The sequence below is a fragment of the Aquila chrysaetos genome, chromosome 3 (genome assembly GCF_900496995.4).
Source record: "Aquila chrysaetos chrysaetos chromosome 3, bAquChr1.4, whole genome shotgun sequence".
NCBI classification, from domain to species: Eukaryota; Metazoa; Chordata; class Aves; order Accipitriformes; family Accipitridae; genus Aquila; species Aquila chrysaetos.
The window spans coordinates 31,415,243-31,441,555 of NC_044006.1; the positions used below are offsets into that span (position 1 = coordinate 31,415,243).

Here is a 26,313-nt window from a genome sequence, read left to right on the forward strand (position 1 = left end):
CAATAGTCCCCAGAAACTGTTTGCAAGAGGTGTTTCCACTGAGATCTCACTGGACTGTATTTAATGATGCTAATAATGCACAAAAGCCCGTCCATGTTTTACATGACACCCTTTCAGAGTGATCTGTCTTTACTCGGGGCTAGCACCTTTATATCAGAGAAGCACAGTCTATGTAAAAGCAGAGGAAAAAGCAGAAAAGCAAGCCAACTGAAATAGTTTCATCTTCTCTACCTTTCAGAAAATGTATTTTACCATCTCAAAGAAGAAAGGAGGTAAGAGAAGAGCCTGCACTACTTTCAAATGTCTGCACGTTGCTGTGAAACTGTGCAAAAGTATAGCACTGAACACAGAGGCTTTGTCAATGTTATTGCTATCGACATACGGTGAAGAGGCAGGCAAATTCAGCTTTCACTTCCAGTGTTACCAGTGGGACTATAAAGTCAGAGAACCCCCTGGTAGTTCTGCAGTACCTTCTTCTCCTTTATTCCCAATGATGCAAACTCACGTTTTGTATTCAGGAAGAAGTTCATGAAGAACCAAAGTCAATTCACTCAAATAGTAATTGTCCTGAGTGATTCATTAAATAACTTGACTCAAGAAAAATTATCCAAGTCTTTATCATCTATCAGCTATATCAAGCTGATATAGGCAGGCATGCCCGAGTTCATCTCCTCCAGAGAGTCACAGTTGCACCGGGCTAAGTATTCACAAGCATGGTGTGTGGATTGTCCAGCTCACAGTCCACAAATGAGTTTCACCATGTCTAGTGCACCTAGGCAACTCATGGGGGGTTACAAAAGCGACCCAGCCTTGCATTGCCCTGAGGCCCTGTCTCTCTGCAGAGACGACTCACTCACTGGGAGCTGTGTAGACTGCTTAGCCCTGGGTTGTCTGATAAACCCCAAACTAAACAGGGCGGTGGCTGTGCCATTCAAAGAACCAAAACCTGAACTGAGCCTTGAAATCCCTTAACAAATAGTATGCCTTGAGTCTCAATCCAACCACTATTCAGTTGCCTGAGGAAGCAAGGTAAAAAAACCCAAAACCTGGAGGGTTTAGGCTTCAGTTTCAAATTACAACCTTGTGTATTCAAACAATCACAGACCAACAAAGGAAAGATAAGGGGAAACTCCACTCAGATATACATAACCCATTTAGGCATACGTCATCATCCACTCAGACATAGTCATACACACCATTCCACAGGTCAGGGGATAAAAACTCTAAGATTCAGGTTGGAAATGGGGGAGTCACTTCTCCAGCTACACAGTTGGCTTGTGAAGGAAACCCTTCCCCCCTTGATCGGGACGCCGGTCAAGGTAACTTCCCTGGGATTGAGAGCCCTTACCCGCAGGGGTAAGTGAATATTGTTTACGCTTTGAGTTTGTAAACGCATGTGTGCTTGTGGTTGTCTGTGAATCGCTTGTGGTTGTAATCGTGTACTACTCTTTCCTTAAAAAATTGCAATAGTGCATTCCTCCACTGTATCTGTAAAACCTGCAGTAGTGCCGTGTTAAGTCTGTAAGTGAGGTTCAAATAAGCCATTTGCTTGAACCTTGCAGTTAAGTCTGTGAGTGAAGTTCAAGTCGTTTGCTTGAACCTTGCAGTGAAGTCCTTTTCCGTCACAAAAGGTCATAGCAGAACATTTTCCAATAGAGATTACTTGCCTATCAACTCAGGCCAAGGAAATATCCTAGAGACAAGCTGCCCTCTGACCATTACTGCCTAAACCTATCTTTTCTATTCTATTTTATTCCTGCTCATGCGGCATCATGGCAACAAGTACGGTACGAATACAGAAAAGGTGTCCTGAGATCTCCATCACCCAGAATGCTTTTCATTACAGGAAAATGGCAGTGCTCACCAGCACCTCCTCCCCACCAACGCCAGCTCGCTCTCTCACCTAAAAGCTAGTAAAAATCTAACCCACAGAAAAGACAAACAATTCCCTAAAGACGCGGTCTGCACAGTGGCCTTGACAAAGAAGCATGAGCCAAAGGGAGAAAGGAAACTAGTAAATAGCGGAGAGGTGACACCTTCCCCGTGACACTGGTGCACAGTTTAGAAGTCGCTATTGCCTTCTCTATCCATACAGGCCATGAAAGCAGAGGACTGGGACGACACAGGAACAAGGGGCACATTGGGATGCGCTGTCACCATGGCAGCACAGGCACGGCCAGCCGTCACCAGAAACACCTTCGCAGCCAGCTTCGTTTTCCTTCTTCCAACCACACCGCAGTCAGCAAGATTGCTCTTTGCAGACTGCTGCTCATTGAGTCGCTGTGGAGGAAGGAAAGACACCTCCCTTTCCTCCCTAACTGATGCGGTGCTCTCAACAGCTTTTACGCTGTACATGGGAATCACCTCATGGGAGGGAAGCACCTCCACACCCTTCACCCTAAGCTCTCCCCTGAAGAGCCCGTAGCCAAGATCACATCGGTCCTGCGTGCTTGTCTAGAGGCACAACTGATCTGCAGCTATTCTCTGAGCAACGCCAGGGCAGCTCTGGCTTCATCTTCAAGCACCTGTTCGGTAGCTGAGGCAAGAACTAGCCAGGGACAGCAATCCCCCACGGGCGTTCCCGTCCTCAGACTGAAAACCCCACCTCCAGGCCCCAAGGACCTCCCTCGGAGGCCCTACAACGGCCTCCTCCCGTCGCCCCTGCGCAGCGGCCCGGAGGACGCCAGGCCCTCTCCTCCCCTCTGCCCCTCCCTGCTGCTGTCAGGTGCGGGGACGAGGCCACTTGCAGGCAGCCCAGCGGCTGGAGGGTCACAGAGACTCCCCGACCCTCCCGGGACACTGTGGCCACCGTCCCGTCGAGGGGACCCCAGGCCTGGCACGAGGAGGGGGCTGGAGCTGGAGCCCAGGGCGCACAAGGGCAGCTGCAGGGCAGCCCCGGTGCCCGAGGGGCAGCCTTTCTCTCTGGCAAGCAAAATGGCCGCCCGGAACGGGGCATCATGGGCCACCACACCAGCCACCCTAACTGCCGCTGGTGACCTCACCAGCCTTCCGGCACAGAAGCTGGCACCCCTGCGGCCGGCCCACAGCTCGCTGAGCAGCTACAGACTCTGACACCACGCGTGCTTGGTAGAGGAGGACCCGGCGAAGCGAGGCGAGAGCCCGCGCTCAGGGGCAAGACAGAGGAGAGGTTCTCGGAACCATTCAGCATGCCTCCGCAGCCCAAAAAACGCAAGCAGGCTGACGGGAGGAGCAGCACCCACGGCAGGCGAGTCGAGCCCACGGAGGTCGACCTGCCGCACAATGGCGACGAGCCCGGGGAGGTGGGCCCACCTCCACAGGAGGAAGAACCAATGGAGGTGGACCCACCTCGCGCAGGGCCGATGGGGCACCACACCGCCATGCCCGGGGTTCCTCCAGCAGCATGCTGCCCGAAGCGCCGCAGGACCGCCGGGGGCTCTCCGGGACCCTCCAAGCAGCCAGCTCCCAACAAGCGGCGCCAGCCCTAAGCGGGCCATTGACAGCGACGTCCGCTGGGCAGGCTCATCAGGAAGATCACCCAGCTTGACAGCCGCAGATGAGCCCTGCCTGCCCACCCCCCACCGCCGCCCCTCATCAAGGGGGGCCATCTCCTCCGCCCTCAGCCCTGGGGAAGAGGCGAGGAGAGGGGCTGCCATCTTCTGGCCGGCAGCACCACTGCACCAGGAGGAGTCCCTTGGAGCCCACTGGAGACTGCCGGACGCCACTGCAGACCGCCGGAGACCGTCGGATGGAGGGAGACCGACCGCCGGAGACCGCTGGCCGAGCACCGCTGGACATCGCTGGACGAGCCTCCTGGGCTCCCCTGGAGCGCCACCCAGGTTATTGGGGCCTGGACGTGGCATTTGGTCACTCTGAGGGTGACAAAGCCACTGGGGGGTGGCTGTCCTCAGCTAGCTCTTGCCTCAGCTACCAAATGGGTGGGTGAAGATGAAGCCAGACCCACCCTGGCTGGCACTGCGCAGAGGATAGCAAAAGAGGGTCACCAAAGAAGGTAGATGCCCCATCCCTGCAAACATTCAAGACGGACAGTCAGCGCTTTAGAGAAGCGCAAGCCTCAGTTCTGACCGGAAGAAGTTTTGACAAGATTGGGCAATAAACAATTAAAAAACCCAATAAAAAACAATAAAGCCCAATTAAAAAACAATACGCCCCAATAAAAGCCAGTTTAAAACCCCAAACAACGCTCTCCTCTCTTACTCGGCACTTTGGAGAGTGTACGCGGACTCCCGTGTCCCGTTCTGATCTCCCCAGGACAGGAAAGACACTGACAAACGTGGTGCGGGCCCAGCCCAGTGCCTTCGAGATGGTGAGGGGCCGGGGCACATGGCACACCAGGGCAGGCGGAGGGAACTGCCACTGTGCAGCGGGGAGAAGAGAAGGCTCAGGGCTGGGTCTGACTGCTCATCTTTCACAACACTGCAAAGCAATTGCTTTCCTGACCCAATACCACATAGACAACCATCCTGTTTATCTCCCACACGCACTTCACTTACGCTAGTTTTGGTACCCAGAACAGCAAAGGCCTCGTGTAAAAATAAATAAATAAATAAATAAATAAAAGAGAGAGAGCTCGATTTCCCCCCGCTTGCATCCCTACTCTCTTTGGTAGGGTACAAGCCACGGGCTCATCTCTCCTACCTGCTTGATCAAACAAGAAGTATGAGAGCACTCAAATGCGAGTGTCGTTTGCCAACACGCACGGAAGCGGCCTCGCATCTCTAGTTCACGAGACAGGTGAGAAAAAAGCTTCACCTCAACGCTAAGAGTAAAACACGGAAGTGGAGCTTTGCCATGAAAACTGGTTCTACAGGAAAAAATACCTCTGGGAGCTCCTGAGCTCCTCTGGCTTTAAGGTCTTTAACCCCACAGCCAGCAGGGAGCAAGCTGTGCTGTCAACTACCTTTTTACACCTTGGTTTCCACTCAACAGCACTGATTGCTTTGCTCCCACGTGGAGCCATGGAGCGGACTGGCAGGTATCCAGCACAGGTTACTGGAGCCCAGGGCTTGCTGCAAACCAGGGAACACACAAAACTGACAGTCCTGGTGCACCTCAGGGACTTCATATCCAGTTTGCTCTGTACATAGGTGAAAACATTGGGGCGGTGGGGTTTGGTTTGGTGTGGTTTACGAGAGGGTTTTGGTTTTGGTTTTGGTTTTCTTTTTAGCTGCTACATCATGTCTCTCCCTCTTAGAGCAAAAAAAAGGCAAACTATTCCATCGCTTACTCCTGTATTTTCATGCCCTTCCAGTTGTCTCTTTTTTAACACTTGCCTAGCTTTATTGCGCTCCCAGACAGAATAGGAAACCCCATTCAGCACCCTGGCAAGAGTGGCTAGAATGAAACAGCACTCATTCATTCACAGATGAGTTGCAGCTAAATTACTAACAGACCCGAGAAGCAGCAAGGTGGGAAAAGGCAGTTCTGAACATACACAGGCAGGAGGGCTGTTTCCATCCAGTCCCTTTTCAGAGCCGAGTAGCCCGAAGTGAAAACTGCCCTTTTTCAACGGTTTCAGGAGAAAAAGGGGATCCATTTGCTCACCATTATAATGCAATTCGCGTTACTCAACGCTTTATTATTCTTACTGACTACAGCCTTCAGTGCATTTTCATTAACTAAGGGCCCTAAAAGCACCAGGGACCAATTTAGGATCTCACGGGAGGGTTTGAGTATGCATCTGTAGTAGTTGCAAATTCGACCTAATTCCTATTTACTTCAGACACAATCAGGAGCAACTGACACACCTTTGGTCAGAATCGGGCAGTCTGGGTCAGGTCTCGAGACAGACAGGGCCTGACTCCTTCCAGATATGTCTTTGGTAAACATTGCAATCCACAGGGGCAGTCTACATTCAACACAGCAGACTGGGGACATGTTTACAGCAGGCACTGGAGCACGTTACTCCTCTGGGAAGAGCATCCAGGTCTGCCTTCAGAATTGAAAGCAACATGACTGTGGCAATCAAGGGACCGTATGCACAAAAGGTTGCTCCGGAGCGCAAGCCAGTTCAGCCGGCTTTGCTGTAGAGTCTGGATAGAGAGCAGCATCTCCAGGGCATGGCTCTCGTCATCCTCAGGTAAGTGGAATGAATTGTCCTTCGGAGGTACTGCCTTGCTCCCGTAAGTAAGAAGAAAGCTTAGACAATTTGCTTCTTCACATGAGGTGAAATGAATTCCAACAAAAGTGAGTTGGCACAATCACCCAGCAGATCTATGGCAGAGTGAAAAACGGAGCTTGGGTTTCTCATTTGTCCTCTTTTAGATCACAGTTAAAAGATTTAATATCTTCACCTACCTTCTATTTCTAAATAATCCTAAGTCTCTACTTTCATTAGCACAGCCATAGCAAATGAAGTTTGTCTACAGTGCAAACGAGTTCTACTGTGGATAATCATAATCTCCTTACTGTGCAGGAACTGTTGTAATCTCATTATACATTCAGGATGCCAACTCTTGTACTTACCGCTACGCCTGTCTTGAAAAGGAGGTAATGGACAGTCTGTGTCACATCTGCAGCATGCATTAGGTTGTGATATGGGTTTTTGTGCTTGCTGTAGCCAACCTCCAGAGCTTCCACAAAGGACACCAGGGCAGAAATGGGGATCTGAGTAAAGCAGACAAAATTAAAAACAAAATTATCACCTTTAATGGCTATCATTCAGAGGAGAGCATTTTGATAAGAGGTCCCAAAGACCAGTTTGTACTTCACAGATAAATAACACACTGAAACATCTGAAACAGGCACGAGAGAGAGAGAGAGAGAGAGTGAATCCAGGTTACTTCCTCAAACTGGCTTTCCCATCCCTAATTACATTATGGATGAATCATTCCCACACAGAAACACACAAAAGTATGTATACTATGAAATGCCATCTGGAAGACACATGCAGTATGAAAAGTAACAGAGAGAACTTGATTGATTCCCCGTGGAGAAATATTTCTAATTAGGCCACAAGCATCTGTCTGTTCCCCTGACAACCCACTGGAATATATCTCTGCTTTACTATTGACATTCAAGATTTTCTAATGACACACATCATATAGCAAGTCTGAGATACTCTAAGAGAAGTATCATTTATCAGACCTCTGGCTTTTCATGGCAAAATCCAGCCTGCCCATCCTATGGGCTTGCCATGCTTTTCTGACTTCAAGAGTAGAACTGCACACACTCAAGAACATGCAGTTTAGGGGATTTCTAGAGAGGAGACTACGCAGGTGGTGTCAGCTGCAACATATGCAACTGGCAACATGGGTTCTCCAGTTTCATCTGCTTATACGGCAAATACCCTAACCGCTCATATTTCCATAGTTAGAGGAGCATTGTTGTTCTCCTCTTGGGTACATATCAGGGGAGGATGCAGTTCTGACCAGTTACCTTCTTCAAACATTTCTAATCCGGTACAGGCAGCTCCTGAAGAAGTACAGGAGCCAGAGATCTGTAAAATCCTTTCCAGCCAAAGTGAGTGGGGACACCCAGGGAGTGGAAGTGTCAATGGAAGAAGGGACAGCAAAATATTTGTGTGGGGAGAATGGTCAAGATCTGAGAGCAACGCTTTTGCTATCCAAATTTAAGCCTGTTCAAAGCTGGAGGAAAAGATATGTCACATTTGTATCTGCAAACCTCTGTAACAATTCTAGAATTATAGGATAGTTTGGGTTGGAAGGGACCTTTAAAGGTCATCTAGTCCAACCCCTCCTGCAATGAGCAGAGACATCTTCAACTAGATCAGGTTGCTCAGAGCCCTGTCTAACCTGACCTTGTAGGTTTCCAGGGATGGGGCATCCACCACCTCTCTGGACAACCAGTTCCAGTATTTCACCACCCTCACCGTAAAAAATTTCTGCCTTATATCTAGTCTAAATCTACCCTCTTTTAGTTTAAAACCACTACCTCTTGTCCTATTGCAACAAGCCCTACTAAAAAGTTTGTCCCCATCTTTCTTATAAGCCCCCTTTAAGCACTGAAACGCCACAACAAGGTCTCCCTGGAGCCTTCTCTTCTCCAGGTTGAACAACCCCAACTCTCTCAGCCTTTCTTCACAGGAGAGGTGTTCCATCCCTCTGACCATTTTTGTGGCTCTCCTATGGACGTATTGGAGTGGGTCCATGTCTTTTCTGTACTGAGGACCCCAGAGCTGGACGCAGTACTCCAGGTGGGGTGTCACCAGAGCAGAGTAGAAGGGCAGAATCACCTCCCTTGACCTGCTGGCCATGCTTCTTTGGATGAATTTGAATTTGAATTCAAGCTCTCCTTTTTTGCCTGCACACTTGAGAGTCCTATGAATCTCAGGAGAATGACACCATTGTTCCCACAGGATCAAATGTAGTATTTCCCATGGATTCCATGGGAAAGCCTGTTTGGAAGCCCGTCTACTTCATGGTGTCCCATTGCAATCAGAAGTACTACTTAAATAACATTTGGTCTTGCTTACTGGGGAAAATGCAGAGTCCACGAAGCCTTCGAATAGCGCTACAATTGCATTCTGAATGGAACAAAGCACGATGAAAGGGAAGTTGAACAAAATCCAAGATGGAAGAGACCTATCTTCTAACTACTGACCTTGAAACGGTTGATCAGATCATAGCGTGTGAGAAGTTCATAGAAAATGAATTTCAGTGCATGATCCCCACTGGCATCATTTAGTGCAAATACATCGAAGGACCACTTGTCTACATTCTGCAAGAGTGGGTAGAAAAGACAGTTAATACGGTCATCCCTTTTACAATGATAGTTCAATTTCTATCACATTACATCTACAAATGGAGGATTAGAGTGGTAATATAAGTGTATAGCTTTTTTTTTTTAACTTCTTCAATTTCATTTAACCAATGTAGTCTAACTTACTCATCAGTATTGTATGACTTGTGTTTAAGAAACTTCCATTAAGAACACATATGCTGTTTGTTTATTCTAAACATAGCAATTCTCCACACCAGAATTTAATCAGCAAAGGCTGAATCCAAACCCGTAAGAATCCTGCTTTGCTTTAGTACCTGAAACGTTGGGATGGCCCTGTTGTGACTGATTTACCCTTCTCTGTCCCCTACCCACGTGCTATGTCTATGAAAAAGAATATTAAATTTGAAGGAAACAGGAATCATGAAGATATGCTTTTTAATGACATTAAAGCCTCTGGATTTTGCTGTCCCTATAGAGTTCTTATGACTTTGTATTATAAGCAAAGCACTCCAATGCTTCACTCATGCTTAAAACAGAGTAAGGTGGCATGCTTTTTGCAGTAAAAAAATCCCAGGCACCTGTGGTCATATTTTTACAACTTACTGTTCAATCAACCAAAATAATAACTAACTAGAAGAACTATCTAATATTAATCCTGAATTGTGATTATTGCAGCTTAAATTGCCCAAAGACAGCATGATCCTAATTTTCCTTATTTTTTTTTTTAAAGATAAGTGAGTCCACTGGGGCATTCAGAAAACTACAGAGCAAGAGAAAATCACAGTAATGTTACACTAAGTTCTAACAATGATGCAAAAAACAACCTTTATAACAGAAGAGTAAATATCTAATTCCAGTTGGGAAAGTTCCAGTCAGCTGTAAATGATATATTAATGCTGCAGGGTGGTCAGTCAAGAGACTGAGGAGGGAAAGTTCACTTCCCAGCTCATAAAGCTAAAGTACAAGGTATAAACCTTCTTGCAGAAGGTTGAGTTCAAATCTCAACTCTTAGGGAAGGCCGTGGGAGCTGACAGCACTCATTTTCTAGCAAGAGAAAGCTCCTTGATCTCAGAGTTGGATGTTCCTGAAACCCTATGAACCCTTCTCTCCTCCTCCTAGCAACAAAGAGGAAAGGTGCAGAAGGAGTTATAGCTAGAAGAATGATACACAGATCAACCACGCAGATGCACCTGGCACAGGACCAGCTCTCAATCTCTCTTGACTGCTGAGAACTTTGATGTACTTCCCACAGGGATTTATCCAAATGACTCTCCTTAAACTGCATATTAAAGATTGACATCTGTACACTGAAGTTTCCCTCCACTTTCAAACTCTGTTGCAGGTTACCTTTGCGTTTCCTTGTGGTGCTTTCATCAAGAAAGAAAGATGACTACATATCACATACATATGTGCACAGTCGCTCTCAGTGCAAGAAATGGTGTTTGGCTAGACATAATGTTGAATATTGCTAAGGATTAGAGTCTAAAAATCTGCCATCTCTTTTAGCAATACTAAATATCCTAAATTACAATTATCTACTGAGCTCTTAAAGCCCAATCCACCTTTGTTTGTTGTCATGGTCATGTTCCAGGTAAGGACCTGACTTCAAGTCAAATGCAAAGGACGGTGACCTTTAACCGCCTTGTGGGCGGTCACCCATACATCAGCATAGCTACAGGACTTCTTACGTTCTGAACAAGACCAACGTATTTTGGTACTGGTCTTCTCCAGCATAGGCTGATCCTGACAACCTTGCTACTTGCATAGTGTTGATTACACAGAGCTGAGTATGCCTCTTGTGGAAGAACAGTCCACAGAAAGATTAATTAATGAGTGAATATCAAGGATGCTGAAGATTCAGCTCTGCTTTCACCTATCCCAGTAAATCACTTGCTTGCTGAGCAGTTGATATTACAAGCTGTGTGGAGCCCACACATTGAAGGCAGGGTCAAGCTTCTCCAGAGATGATTTGTGGCCCAAGTCACAGAAGAGCAATCATAAATTGCAGCTTTTCAACACTTTCAGTAGGCATTGGAGAGGAAAAACAACCAAGAGAGGGAAAATTTCCACCAAGAAAACATGTTTTGAAGCCCTTGAACAAACTTAGAAAATGGGCAAAAATAATGCCCAAAGCATCCACTGAGTCAATTTTATGTATTTTCCTGGTTTTTGAGTGTTTTTATTTTGTAATCACTTATCTCAGTCAAGGAAGCAAATTAATTTAACACTTGCATGTATATAATAATTTATTTTTGGGTCCTATAGCATTGAAAATAATGTCTCAGCTATGCTGAAATTTAATTCACTGTAAGGCAATCTTATCTTGTAGAAATAAAAAAGTTTTGTTCCTCTATATGTTTTTCCTACAGTTCATGTTGTGCTCTTGCAGCAGATAAAATTTACCAAATTGTGAAATTGCAGAATAGTACATCAGAATTGTTCTTTTGCATGAAATAATGGTTAACCACATAGACAATAAGTTTCATAGTAGTGATATCTAGATTTTAATGAGGGAGAAATCCTTGCTCTTGTCAAGTTAACAGAAGTTTTGCTATTGACAATGATGACAGCAGCATTTTACCCTGAATAACTAGGGGGAAAAATCCTCTTAACAGAAGCATGAAAGTGTCACAGATGGCTTAGAGGCTTGCAGCAACGCCAGTTACACTTTGAAAATTAGTGGATTTTATGACCTTAAAAAATAATTTAACACAGAAGTAATCCCTATAATGGGGAGAGATCTAAAGGGAGGCAGAACTTCACAGATGTCTTGTGAAGGAGGAGAAAAACAGTTTCTTCTCCCTAAGGAGAGCAGGAGAAGCAAGGGATGGGAAACTTTCTGCGCTACAGATCTCTAGGTCACAGGCCCCTTAGCCTCAGCTGAAATGTCATAAGCTGCTCTAATGCCACATATACCCACTGTGGTGTAACTGCAAATAGATCCAAGGTGTCTTACTTCTCAGTTCTGTGTCCATATTACTTGGCCATTGCTCCACTGCTTGGGGGAACCTAGAGATGAAGTGAAACACCAGTTCTTCCTAAATGCTCAGTTTTCTGCCTTTCTGTCTGTCCTTAACCTTGGAGACTTGGTTTGTTTTATAAGCCAACAAGCAGATTCAGGGATAGGTGTTACTCTGCTCAACACTACTGGAAGGCCTGACACTTTTGTAGCCACAGACAAGCAGAATTCTATGCTGCAGACATTGTAAATGACTACAGGTTCTGTGTTCATTACTTGTACATTAGCTAGCCCAGAAAATATTGCCCTGGCAGCATGGGCATCAGAAAAAGCTGAGAAATTCACTTCTAAAGCAGGTAACTACTTCAGCAACTAGTTAATGTGAAGTTCTGTCTCTAGCACTACACTGCTGAACAGCAGATCACCACAACTTACTGGGTAAATTAACATACTTATTCAAACATGTCTGTATGAATGGTATGTATGGCCACTATTCAAAAGAGAGACAAGGCTGATCATCCCTTTTGTGGCAACAGATCTTACATCACCACACCCATATCATGCAGAAAGGCAACAGGCTACTGCAGTAGAAAAATCAGTATCCAATATATAGATATAGAGAGAGATGTTGTGCAATCAATTTAAAAAATTGCCTAGCTTCTCATGCACTGAAAAAGTGAGAGAGATTATACAACTAGGACTTGCACTGCTACCACTCCATCTGCATTTTTTACAGAAGCTGCACTATTTCACTGTTTTATTAAAACCAACTTCATTTTGCCAAGCTGATTCCACAGCTTTGGGTTACTCAGTGCAGACGTCCTGTTGGCCATGGCAGCAAAAAGGAGAGCACATAGTTCAAAAATAAGCTAGTTTTGACTCCATGTCATCTCAGTCCTTGTCCTTATTAGCATGACTCTGAGGGGAATGTTGATTATGGCAATCCAGAACAGCTGAAGAGATGTGTGTGGTACACTCCTACACCCTTTTGCATGCTTAAACCATCAGCTCGTTTTACAGAGCACACCAAGCAGTCGGGTGGTTGTAAGGTTTTTTTACATGGCTTTACTGGACTGAAGCAAGCATCAAAATGTGCCATTTTCCATTAAGGAGATGGGACTGAGAAATCCAAGATGAAGTATTATTTCAAAGACAGAAGACTTCTTCAAAACAAGTAACTCCTATTTCAACCACATCCACTACCAAACCCAAGGCCATCCAGGCAAAGACATGTTCTCAAAATAGTTTTGGAAGAAAATACATCCTAGAGTGCACAGTGGCCAAGCAGCAGTTATTTCACCGTGAGCAAAATTAGTCAATGCCTTTGTTGTTATTGATGTGTCTTAACTTACTCTAGGTGATTAGTCCTCTTTATGACCCATAATCATTTAAAAACATAGAAAGAGGAGAGGGTTTCTGTAAGGTGTAAGTTAGCTGAGAGCAGCTGATGGCTCTTGAATTGTCTTGTTACTGCTGAGGAGCTCAGGAGAAGAGGTACCATTATAGATATGTCTCATAAGCTGGTTATGGGGTGTAGTTCTAAAAGAACAAAGACTTTAGATCCAATTTGCAGGAGTGAAGCTAACACTTGTCAACCTGCAGTTGGAAAAAGGTGTGGATAGATGCTTTGATTCTGTATGTGAAAGGCATGTTTGATCATTCTTCTTGCATTCAGTGGACCTTCTGTAATTCCTACACATCTTTTGATGAGCTGTATTATCCAAACCAAAAAGGATTCAGTACCCTTACTGCAGGTCTTTCCGGTGTGGAGTAGAGCAGCAGGATTGCTTCATGAGCTTTACACATAATGCCCCTGTGTACTGCCCCACTGTATCACCTTTTTTTACCGTTGCATGGCATGGATGAACCACATGCAACATGTAATCTGCAAAGCTGCTGTGTACGCAGTTGGTTGCTAACTTGTGTTTGTAGTCTTGATAATTCTTGCCTAAGTCAAGAACTTTGCAATTGTCCCATGGATTAAACCTTTTTTTTTTTTTTTCCAGACTACTTCTGACTAATCAGTTTTTCTCTGAAACCTCAAAACTCATGAAAGGGTCATTATTCCTAAACTGATTGTCACCTTGAAGACCTGAAGTTGAGCAACGCAAGAAATTCACTTCTCTCACAGCAACTGATCCTTTTCCTTCTCTACCTCTCTCCATCTGTGTTTCCTTTCTTCCCCATGGGAGGTTGTGGTTGATTCCACCATGTTACTAAGTCCTCAGTTTAATCACCGTAATTTACAACAGAGCTGTAATCTTCACAACCTGAAAATGGCCACAGCCTTGAATTCTATTCTTTCCTTTATTTAAAGGATATTCCCTTAGGTCAGTAAACAATTAATGTATGTGAACTAAACTAAATGTCAGAGAGAAGGGCAAGTACCAAGACCCCCTTACCAAGTCAAATATCATAGTGTTATCTTGATGCTTTGCACAGAACCCGCCCCAACACCTTTTTATTGGGATTACCTTTAGCACTCCAATTACAGCTGGTGGGTAGCTCAAACCGACCATATTTGAAGTCCGTCTGTACATTCTACAAAGATAAAATAGATAAGGCAATGCATAAATAGAATTAAACAAAACAAACCAACCAACCAACCAAAAATCGTAAAGCAACAGACCATTACATGAGACCTTACTTAGCCCACAAAACCCTAACTGCAACTTTGTTTTTTTTCTTCCTTCTTGTTCCTAACTTGCACAACGTTCTCTATACCATTCTTATTGTATAGCCTAACCTGAGACTATACACTCCCCAGTGTCTCATAGCTTGACTACCTGGCAGGACATCACAGAGAATCTGCCAATATCAGGTCTTCATCAGAGGGAAAGGCTACACTCAAATAAACAAGATGTTCCCCATTTTCCACTGCAGATGACCATACTGCTTTTTCATTTCCCTTAGTCCTCACTGGTCCACATGCAAGCTAATTCTAAATGCACTTCAGAAATCATTTGTTGTCTGCAATGAATCAACTCTAGCTTGGTACAGCTGTTACTTTTGTCTGCCTTTTTTTAAGACTGATATAAAATCTTTGGGGTGTTCGCTGTGTGTGTGTGTTTGAGGGAGAGAGAGAAAGCATAAGGCAATAATCAACATCTTCAACCATACTAAACAAAGCACTGAAGTATGTACCAGATTTTAAACTTGTTTTCAGGCTACACTGTGTTTAACAGGCTTGGTGAATGCAGAAACATTGTCATAGCTAAAATGCCTTTCTGCAGGTCACCCGTTTTTGCACTTAAGCAACATAGGACTAAAAGGAGGTGATGGAAAGCTCTCCTCTCCCATCTGAAATGATGCTGTGTGAAGTCTTCTTTCACTTCCCTTTTTCTTTGTCATGTTCTGTACTCAGACCTGAAAAAAGTCATCCCCCTTTGGAGAATTAAATTCACCCATTCCCCAAATTACAGAATTTCTTACCCCCTCCTCCCTCCAGTCAGGAGCCCCATAGCCTTCTCTTAAGTGACAATTCAGGCAGAGCCCCTCTCCCTTAGCTCAGAAGAGCCACAGCCCTCCTCTGCTGCCATATCATATCTGAACACTTCCTCCTTTGGGCCAGGGTGATTCAGATCAGCTGGAAAACAGCCTCCTGCAGCCAGCTCTCTGCAGTTCATTTACTTCCTTGTTGAGCAAGCCCCCGCACTGAGAGTGAGGGTTAATTCACAAATAGCCTGTCAAACCTAGGAGAAACCCATTCCAAGGAGAAATGACAGGTCTAGTCTTATCACAATTTGCTGCCACTCTTAACACATGTACAGTAACTTTGGTACACAGATAAAAAAATCGGCTATAGACATGCCAGAGGAGGTTTCTGTGTGTCTGTGTGGTTTGTGGTCCGCTGATATGCCCAGCCTCCTGCACAGAGGGCTGCTAGGCTGCCACTGCGATTCTGATGAACAGTGAAAGGCACTCTGCTCTTCCATTCCTGACTTGAGTTTTGCTCTAGAGACCTGGGACCTGCTGTCTTTCATGCTGCCTAAAGTCTGCTGACAGTTTCATGTGCACCAGCCCTCCTTCTAGCTTGAAGGAGGAATGTCAGCGCAGAGTGGTTACTCGATAAGAAGAAGTAAGATTGGAAGTCAGTCCAAACTGAAATGACTAAATGTTTCAAAGGGTTCAGAAAGTAAAATCAGTTTTAGCAGTAGGTTCTGACGCAAATCACAACAGAGAAAGAAGGCTGAGAGGACTCAATGGGTTTTTTTATATCTGCCCTGGGCTCCAAAGTTTTCACATCTGTCTTGGTCTATAGTTCATACCAGTAATACTATGATACAGGATTTTCTTCTGTTTCTTAGCAGTTCTTCATAAATAAAACTAGACCCAGAAGTAAACAGAGGTAAGGGAGGGCTTGGTCTGGGCTGACCGAATTTTAAAAGCTGTCACTGTTGACCTAGGGCTATGCAGAGGTGCATATTCTCTGTCAAAACTATCCCAACTGTGCTATTACATCTGTATTATGCCAAGAACAGATCAGTATGTGTTGTTTCAAGCTGCAATCTATTACTTAATCCCAGGTTTCGAGGTGCTATCCAGATCTGTGTAGAACTCATTAGAAGTATATTAAAGTATTCTTCATTCAATAGAGTCATCTTCTAGTTCTCTGAGGTCTTTTGGCCTAAGGTACTCTCCTCCATCTCCTGTCATTGTGCCATCACATACCACAGGTGCAATCTGCCGTACCTGGGCAGCTACTAGAACAAAGTAATTACATGCTCTGTTACCTTTCCACAAATATCCCAGCTTGAACTGCATGGACAATACTCCTGAACCGGGGTTTTTCCTCCGTCCTTTTGAGCATCATTCCCATTTGCCGTGTGAAGGTAGAAGCCAACCAGTCCCGGACCTCCGAGGGCACAGAGTCAGACTGGATGTCACTGAGCTCATCTTCTGTGTCCAGTAAACGCCTAGAAGGGGGAGGGAAAACATGGGTAAACAGACTTCCTTGGAGAGCATTGCAACATTATTAACAAAAAAGAAACTCACATATATTCTAATTAAAGCAGTTGTTAAATGTCTTTGGTTCGTCTGCCCTAATGGAACACGCTTGTACAAGTCTTCAACAGATTGCTTATCCTCTTGTATAGTTAAATGTCAGATTGTGAAACTCACTACTAGGCCAACAAACAAGAAGTATCAGCCTTCCGAAGCACAACTACATAATCACCCACTGACTTATCTTCAGCTCGTCAGTATTCCTGACCCTTCTGCCCTTCAGAGCTCATTTACAGTCATGTCTAACTTCACAGTTAGTATCATACAGTCTTCTCCTTTTCCATTCTGGTCACATGAAGTGACTCTACAAGTGCATTTAGCACTGGTGAAATGGCATATAACAGAAAGGGGAACTCCTCTGCAATGTCTTACCAGTCCACCTCTATCATGACCTGGAGTAAAAATTTTTTTAATTTCAAAGACTTGATACAAGTGAAAAGATTTAACACTATTCAAAAGGAATAGAGGTGTAGGAATTTAGAAACTTTCAGAAAAAGCAGGACAAAATTATTATGAAAACATTTCTCCAAGAGAATATGTATTAAATTTATGATTGCTTTTGATCTCCTCCCCTGCCCCAGAAAACTTAAAGAAGCTTTTAGACCAAGGATTGAAGATCTGCTCTACACAGAATACAGTATTTTAATGATTAAAAACATATTATCTGTGAGTAATAAATCTTGGCTAAAACAACTTTCCCAACTGACGTGTAAATTACAATTTTGCGTTGTTAGTACTAGATATAAGAAGAATGCTGATGTCTGTAGTTAACTCACCTAGTTTCATCAATGTATACTGACTCAAGAACAGTCGCGGCATATTCCAAATTTTTCTTTAGGTCTACAACTGAAGCTTCCCCTCTCTCTAACTGCTTTACCAAAGACCGCAATCTAGAGGAAAGGAAAACAGAAACCTGATTAGTACAAACAGAAATTGGTTTGAGAGTGAGCATCAGTTCAAAACTGGATCCGTCATGAGACCTAGCATACATGATTGGCAGGTGAAAACTTTTGGAAGTCTACAAGGTTCCTTAAGCCATATATAAGAAATCAACAAAAATCACTTTTCAAAGATCAGTCACAATGATGTCAGGCAAACGTCACATTATATTTAGGCTCAAATAAGTCAGCGAGTTATGACCGTCCCCTACTCATACTGAAATAAGTTAAAATAGAAATCACGTAGAATTTAACACAGTAGCTAGGAGAGGGAAATTTCATTCCAGCCATAAGAAAGGAAGTAACTTCTTGAGTAGTATCTGTTGACAAATGTCAGCCATTTATGATGATTGGTGCACACATACGCAAAATTGTGTTAGAGTATATTTAGAAATACCATTGCAGAAATACTGTACAAGGTTAGGAAATGCTATGATTTTCTTTAGATCAAGAGGCCACCTTTAGACTATACCATCTATATTAAACAGAACTCATGGAAGTTTTTTTATAAGGTTATTATTATTATTGGCGGGGTGAACAGACTTTCTGAAAACAAAAATTTGTGCAGAAAATGTCTCCTGTGTCAAAGACAATATATTTGTGCAATTTTCTTTTGTCTTTTCCTCTCCTTCAGTCTACTTTCTGTGGCAAATTAGAAAAACAAAAAAGGGAAGAAAGAGGAGAAGAAAATGTAAAAGTAAAGAGTAAAATTAAATATTTTAAACAAGGCAAGAATATACATGCTTACAATTAGAAGAAAATTATCATTCCTTTAAAAGGACAATAGGATAAAGATTTGACATGTTAAAACATTTTTGTGACTGTCTTCATCCTTGTTAAACAGCAGTTAAATAAACATTCAAATATATATTTAACAGTGTAGCAGAAATAAGAAGTTGTTAATTTGCCCTGTTCAAGATGCAAAAATGTAGAGGAGTAGTCATGTCACCTAAAATTTGTCTTTGACTTAGGAGACTACTCTTCCTCAGCTTTTTCCATAGTCCATGGAAAAAAATAAACTTTTCCACAAGGTAATTCAGAGGTAGAGCCCAATATAGGTGCCTGCTCTCTCACTTTATTAACCGTAGTGGAAGTCCAACCTCCTACAGTAGACATGTGCATGAAGGTCTTAAAATGAAGTTAGTATCTGTATTCCCTTGCTATCACAATGCCCCTGTGGCATGAGTGCCTTCAGAAGAAATCAAGTCTCCATGGGGCTGTATTTCATGGCAGAGCTGAGGAGCAGTCAGTCTACCCATGTGCACTGCACTAATAGCTCTTTGCAGCTGGGTTTCCTTCCCCCCCTCCTTTCCTCACATAAACGGTGAGGCTGTGGAGAACAAAAAATCTTAAAAAGTATCTATTGTTCCTCTGCCTAGGTCACATAAGTGCCACTCCTACTGACAGTGGTACTGCTGACACACAGCTACATATTTAGCTAATTTACAAAGAATCTTGAGCAAGAAGTGGACCCTCCATCTCCAGGAGGATTAACTCATGCGCTTGTTGGCAGTCGAAAAACAGAAGTATTGTTCAATACTTCATTCCCAATGTGAGAATGGAGATGGGAAGGTCAGTGATGTACAAATACACTGAACACAACTCTTCCCATCTCTGTAAACCAGGTGGAGAGCATTCAACTATGCCAGCACATTTCCCTCCAACCTTGGAACCCAGCTCGGAGAATCCATAGAGCAACCCCAGCCCCACAGAAGCAGCAGCACGGCTTGGTGCTCCCATACCCCTCTTTTGTGTAACTGCACCACCAGGTGTGAGCAGCGACACGTTCTGTTTGATGAGCAGAGCTAGGAAGGGTGCTCCCCCACCTTTCAGGTTGATTCCAGCCCCAGGCAGTACACATAGAAGATGAATTCACATCCTCCCTAGAGCCAAACCATTGATCTCTCCTACCCATTCCCAGCTTTTTTTGCCAATGCAGGAGGGGAGGAAGAGGAAAAAGAGAAAAAAACAAAACAACTTCCACATCCAAACAGTAAGCATTGGTTCATATGCCTCCTCCTTCCTTGATCCCGTGTATTGGCAGTCCAGAGATGTGACCCCTTAACTAGTTACCAGAAACATTGTTTGTACACAAGCCACAGGAGTCAATATTGCAGGAGGAACATTATCTTTGGCTCTTCCTGACTTTTATGTCATTGAATTAAGTACCCACAGCTCTATGCCACAAGTCATTCAAAATTCATGTTCAATAACAGCACGGTGAGTAACGGTTGCTTCATGGCACCAACATTCATCATCAAAGAAGATTATGCAGACTACAGCGCGCATCAATCATTTGGAAAAACAGAAGTACAGTTGTTATAATAAAACCTTGTCACACGATCAGCCGCTCTCAGGTGAAAAAAAATTACATTGTCTTTGTCTTACCATCCATTATCTATAACTATTTCTGATTCATTGAGTCACAGCAGCTGCTGCCAGTTACCTTTACTAAATAAGAGCCTGGTGATAGTTTGTCTTTAATGCATTTCATGTATCTCCATTTTTTTGAAATAGTCCTAAATGCAATCGTAAAGTTAAGGCCAGGCTGTCCCACTGAAGGGCATCCAGGCAAATTTATTAGCTGAAAAATTCTGTTTCAGGGTGGCTGAAGTAATTCTGGAATTCAATCAAATTCACCAAACCATTTTGACTGAAATAAAAACATTACCACAAACTTTCAACATGTTTCATTTTTAGGAGCTTGTATTAAAGCAATGGAAGCAGAGGGCAAGATGCTGACTTCCTATCTTTACCCCATAGACTAGTCATTGCAGCGAGTAGGGTTCAGTCACATACACTGTTTCACAGGAAAATGCCGAGTCTGACAGGCTACTGACTAAAAGAAACATACTGATATAATTATCATAATCAATTTGAGAAACCCAGTTCATCATTTACTTTGCTTTTATTGTAACTGTTTTGAGTGAACAAAATACTGTTTTCAACCAAAGAATGTTTTGTTCTGTTCTGTTTAAAAAAGTTCATTATAGACTGATCAAAACCTAAATTTCCATTGTTTCTTTTCTTTTTTTCTCCTTTTCCTTTCAAGTTCAGAACTAAAAATTTGCAGAGCTCTACCAGTTCTAGTTCCACTGAACCCCTGGAGCTAGTTGTAGGAGAAGCAGCCAATTCCTGTGCATTAGGAGATCCCAGGCCAGAAGGGAGTTGTTAACCATTTCTAATATTAAGCTGTCTTAAGACCATGACATGTGCCACAAGTGAGCCAGGCTGTAGGTCAGCCAAAAGTTTCTCAGATTACGGTCATCAGCACAGCAATTACAAAGAACTGGTTAGTCACACAATATTAGCTCTAAATCTAGTTGTTTAATTATATTACGATACAGCTAATGCCTTTCTTAATGAGATTTCCAAGGGAAGCTATTCCTCCAGTTTGCAAATTCTCTGTGAACATGTGCCAAATATTATGGAAAAAGTCTGAAAGCCTTTGTTCTACTCACAGTTATTCACATTTTAGTCCTCAGAATAACCCCTTAACTGCCCAAAAGAAAAGCCTAGTCCTGGGCAACATTATGCATTTTAACTTCCTGTTACCTCACAGGGAGCTCAAGTAGGTGTAAAATCTTGGAAAAGGGCCAATTCCAGAATACAGCCTCCCACACTGCCCTTCCAAGGAAAATACCTGTATGCACCCACCGTAAAAACCCCTGAGAGGATCTGCAAATAAACCGACTAAATTCAGCAGAGCAATACATTTGTGTAAAGCAGCCGGGTTGGGCCCTCAGTGAAGGTGAGAGGTTATCCAAAGCATATGCTGTTCCACAGCCCCGCTCCCGCTCTTTTTAACGTTTCCCTAAAGTACTAGCTATCATAAGATTCAAGGAGCTACAAAGCAAAAGACTAGAAACTGGGCAGCTGAACTCAGTTCAAGAAAGTTACACAGCTCAAAGACCCAAAGCCACTCTAGATCCAAACTGAGTAACAGGAAAAAGTGAAGCTGTTTTCAGCATGTTCTTGAAATGTAAAATTTCTGAGTAACTGCTCCAAGCATTCTCCTCTCTGTTATAAATAAAACAGTATCTGTGTACAAATATTTATCTCCTTAGCTAGAGGGCTTGCTTTTTATGCTGTTGATTTTTTTTTAAAAATAGCATTACATATCACTGCAGAGAAGATTAACACCACTGCAGTCTGAATACCAGTCAGCTTCAATTAACATGCAAGGCACACGTATTGTCTGAATACTTGGGGCAAGTTCCTTTAACTGGTGTAAAGTCTGCAAAGCTGCGTGGCTAGTCTCCACCTTTATTTTCAAAGCTTTATGACTGTGATTTGCCACACATTTTCAACAGTACAACTCAATCTTTTCCTCTGAGAATCATTCTCATACCATTGGGCTGGCTGAGGAAAAAACTACTTTGAATGCACATTAAAAATAAAAATTGAAATAAAAATGATCTAGTATCATTACAGATTACCAAGGATGGAATATTTATCCCTGTTTTAGTCTTGATATTAACAGCTAAACAGTTTGATATTGACAGCTGAATCCGATTAATATGTTGTTTCAACCGTGACAGCCTAGTACCTGACAGGTGAGGTCTGTAAAAAGCAGAGCAATTTTTTACTATAGCTGGGAAAAGAGGGCAAGCTATTGAACACAGCACTGCTAGAGCTGGTTAAGTACTCTCTTGAGACAACATTCTTTCATCAATTGTCACTAATTCTTTGAGATCAAAAGCTATTCACAAGCCTCTGCTAAGTCTGATACAACTTTCATTAAGAATGCCTGCATTGGAATTTCATATCAAAACTGAGCCCTGCCCATGTGGTGAAGGTCCTCAGCAGAGAGGGGAAGCCTGGGCTGAAGTGACTGCCACTTGGCCCCTTTTAACACATACTGAAATTGGAGACCCCAGAGCTCAGGTGATAGACTGAGGGAATCATCTTTGATCCGTCAGTCCTAAAGAACAGGCCGGTGGGAGAAAGGACTTATACCCTAGACCAGAAAACCCTCATAAACGGATGGATTATTTGCCTGGGTTGTGAGTTCAAAAGTTTGCTACAGATATGGGTTGGAAGAAATTATTCAGTTTCCTGTCTCCCATCTGAGGAGGAGGAGCGGAAGATAGATGTAGTCCACACCACACCAAAAAAGGTTTTTGATTTAACTTTCTGCAAAATATGAAAATGTTCTGAAAAACTTCAAGAGATTTGAGCAACATTAGAACTTCTCCCACCCTTGCTAATAGTGACACAGCTAGCTAAAATGAGTTACTGGCTTCCTGCTGCAACAACCCCAGAAAATATGTGTCATTCTTACTTCCTTTCAAAGATATACGTAGTTCATGTGCACAAATAGAGAAAAACTTTTCGTAACACTAAATCATTCCACAGCTACAGCTGACATACAGAAGAATGTCCCTTCTCAATTCTTTTGTGAGAGTTTTTACTGATGTACCAGGTTTTACTGATGTACCAAGATCACATGGTACAAGAAAGTTTTGTACAGAGAATCAAATTTTATGGATGCCTGACAAAAATGGGTGTATGTAGCAACAAAACATCACGTTTCATATCCTGAACTCTGGTTTCATATCCCAGGAAAGAATCTGTTCTTGCTATTCCTCAAGTTTCCAAAGCTTTGGAATCAATTTTCAATATTTAAGTCAAAGTTTCCTTAAGCAGACAATATCCCATTGCATTTAGTGTAATTCTGACACCGCGCTCCACGAACAAACAGTTTGGGGCTTCCCTGTAAACATAAAGGATCCTTTAACACATTCTGTGAGAAATCAGGTTTGCTCTCACAGCCTCCCCCTACTCTTGTGAAGTAACTTTGTGCTGTTCAGTCATCTTCTTCAGTCTCAAATGTCACCAACTTTCAGTGGAAGTGGGGATACTTGTGAAGGGTGTTGCAATTGCATATTGGATAAGAATGCAAGCTACTACATCCATGTAAGAAACCATTTCTAATAGTCGTGCCATGACTAATGGTAAGATACACAAAATTTTCCCCCAAATATTGTCAGCATTAACTTCACTACGGGACACTCTATTCGCAGTCCTGTTCATCACAGAAGTTCATAAGCAAAAACTGGCACACAGTAAGATTGATCCCAGTTATAATAAGGTCCTTCATGAGTTTTCTGCAGACAAAAAGAACGTCATTACAATTAGACACTAGTGAGGAATGCTTTCAGCTTCAGCAAATCCTTGTCACTCTGACTCTGGGGGCATGAATAAGAGGCACCTTCTGCTATCAGTCTGTGTTTATGTGGCTTTTGTTAGTCAAATTAACCTTACGTAATGAAAACCCAAGAGAATGATTTCAAAGACAACTCCTTTGTGATAACATTCTTTTGATAGCCAGCTCAAATTGCTTTTCCAAAAAAATAATAAAAAAAATAGAATCAACCATAATCTTTAGAAATTAACAAAATAATAATCAGAAGCAGACCTGATTGTATAAAGGCCATCTTCAGTTTACACACAGAAAAAGACCTGTTCCTACAGGCTGGAAAGACAAACATCTGCTGAACTGAAAGAAAACCCTGCCTTCTGATCTACAGTACATTCCTTACCCTTCTGTGGAAAACCACCATAATTACTAGTAGGAAATTCATGAATAAGTTTGAGAAACAGATGTTCACTGTGCAGTGAACTATATTTCTACTCAAGAATTGCTACACAGAAATAGCTGTGCATCTGCTATCTCACTATAATGTACGAACTCAATAAATCTGATATTCTGGGGACGTATCAGAGTTAGACAGTGCGTGCAGACCAGCTAAGCAGTGAGCACATAAAAGGTCTGTCAGATGCCCTGTGACAGTATCCGTCTGCCTCCTAGGGTGTAACGAAACTGCAAAGCAAATGCACAGGATATTTAACACCCCCCAAAGTATCCAGAGCAGACTGCATGTGATTACGTGGCATAATGCACGTGTGCAGTAGTTTTAGTCAGCTGGGTGGACAGCTGCCTCCACAGTTTGCGTAGCAGACCCTTTGATGCTGCATTCAAAGAGTGGGTTGGTGGGAGGGCTACAGCACACACAGGAAGTAACCCAGGAGCTCACCATGTCTTTTCACAAGAGTCAGCCGGTATGATTCATTCCACTGTCTGACACATCGGAGTCTAAGGCTCTGCATATACCCCATGTGTGAACCACTGAGGAAAAGACAAACCTAGAAAGTCAGCTCCAGCAGTAATCCTCAAAACACAACTGAAAACAGAGGAACTGGTAGCCTGTGACCCTGGACAGTTATCTTCTGTCACTGCTTTTGTATAGAAAAATGCAAGTGACAACATCCAGAGAAGAAAAAACATGTGTTTGCAAGGAGCAATCACTGAAACACAGAGCATTGCTACACTGGCATTTTTCATCAGAAGAAATTACAAGCAATTTCCCAAGTAATTGTTTTGCCTTCCTCATGTTTCCTGAAATATCCTTCTTCCTTTGAATAAAAAAAAAAATTAAAACATTGAAATAAACAAGTAATTTTGTATTATTTAGAAGCATGAAAATGCAACAATGATAAGTTCAGTGGCCTCGGCAGGATGGTGAATGGCTTGTTTCAAGTCACCTTAAGTTAAATAAGCTTTTGACCACATTAGCCAAATGTAAGTGAAATCATATATAGTTTATATTTTCACTTCACCATCATAAATTCCTTCATGCCTATTACAGGAAGGGAAGTTCTGTGCCCAAAACATTAGCAAACTTTGGCTTACTGGAGGATTTTCAGCGAAACAAAAGCCTAAGCAATTCATCAGCACCAAGTTCTTTGAATTACCATTGTCTCCACCTCCTGCTACTGAAAACTTCTAAAGGGTGTGCTCTCCTCTCATGTGCAAACACCTTCCCCATTCTTGCGTTCTGAACTTTGGGAACTGAGTCAGAAAATATAAGCAGTAAAAAGCCTTAATGTGGGTAAAATTTTGATGTCAGAGTCTTTGGTGATGAGATCATTAGAAGTCTTGGTCATGGGTCTTTTTTCATTCAAGTCAACTACCTCACCTAGCACTAACCTTTTATAGAAATCAGGCACACAGATGCTCATGGAAGTCACTGGAGATGGATAGCCAGGATAAACCACCTTCAAAAGCTGCCTGTCATATATTTCCTCAGGAAAGGGTACACTGCCTTTCTGACGTGCCTTCCTTCCCCGACTAATGACAGAAATGAGCTAAAAGATGAGCTTAGGCAGTCATTGTGGTTTCAGACAGCTAAGATGCAGCGAGATGACTCTTTCCACTGAATAAATTGAGAGCTGAATGAGGGTAAATTTCAGATGTGGGAGAGAAAGAAAGGCTGCTATATTGTCTTTTAACAACTAGCCATCTTCTAACTGGTTTCCCAAAGTAAGCTTTCCTTTTGGCGGACTACTTTTTGGGACGCTATTGTGAATTAAATTTGGGGGGAAACGACAGGATCACTGAATTTGTTGAAAATGAGATCCAAAGACAGCAAATGAAGTCTTCTGGAGTTAAGCCCTTCCAAATCACTGGTGCCTTTTATAAAAAACGACCTCAGTTATAACATGTCAGCCACAAATCTAACAATTTTTAATTTGCATCTTTAAAAATAGGTACCTGAAATGAACCATCTAAATTTGCATTTGAGGCAACTAACACATACTATCAGTTTAGTATTGATGCATCCAAGGACGCATTCCCCTTTGTTTTACACAGACAAAATCTTTTTCTTTGAAACCACAATTATCACATTTCTGGGTCCTTGAACAAGGGTATTCTTCCAAATAATG

The 26,313-nt window shown here is 42.9% G+C and overlaps 1 protein-coding gene across 12 annotated transcripts in view; it reads right to left on the reverse strand.

Moving 5' to 3' along the window:
* PDE1C (phosphodiesterase 1C) overlaps nt 1-26,313 on the reverse strand; it is a 347,698-nt gene that overhangs the window by 79,062 nt on the left and 242,323 nt on the right. For all 12 annotated transcript variants that reach the window (XM_030007697.1, XM_030007696.1, XM_030007699.2 and 9 more), the window contains 5 exons: nt 17,422-17,535; nt 16,375-16,557; nt 14,116-14,182; nt 8,563-8,679; nt 6,466-6,606 (listed from right to left, as the gene is read on the reverse strand). In XM_030007697.1, coding sequence (XP_029863557.1) covers nt 6,466-6,606; nt 8,563-8,679; nt 14,116-14,182; nt 16,375-16,557; nt 17,422-17,535 — 622 coding nt within the window. The remainder of the gene's footprint in view (nt 1-6,465; nt 6,607-8,562; nt 8,680-14,115; nt 14,183-16,374; nt 16,558-17,421; nt 17,536-26,313) is intronic.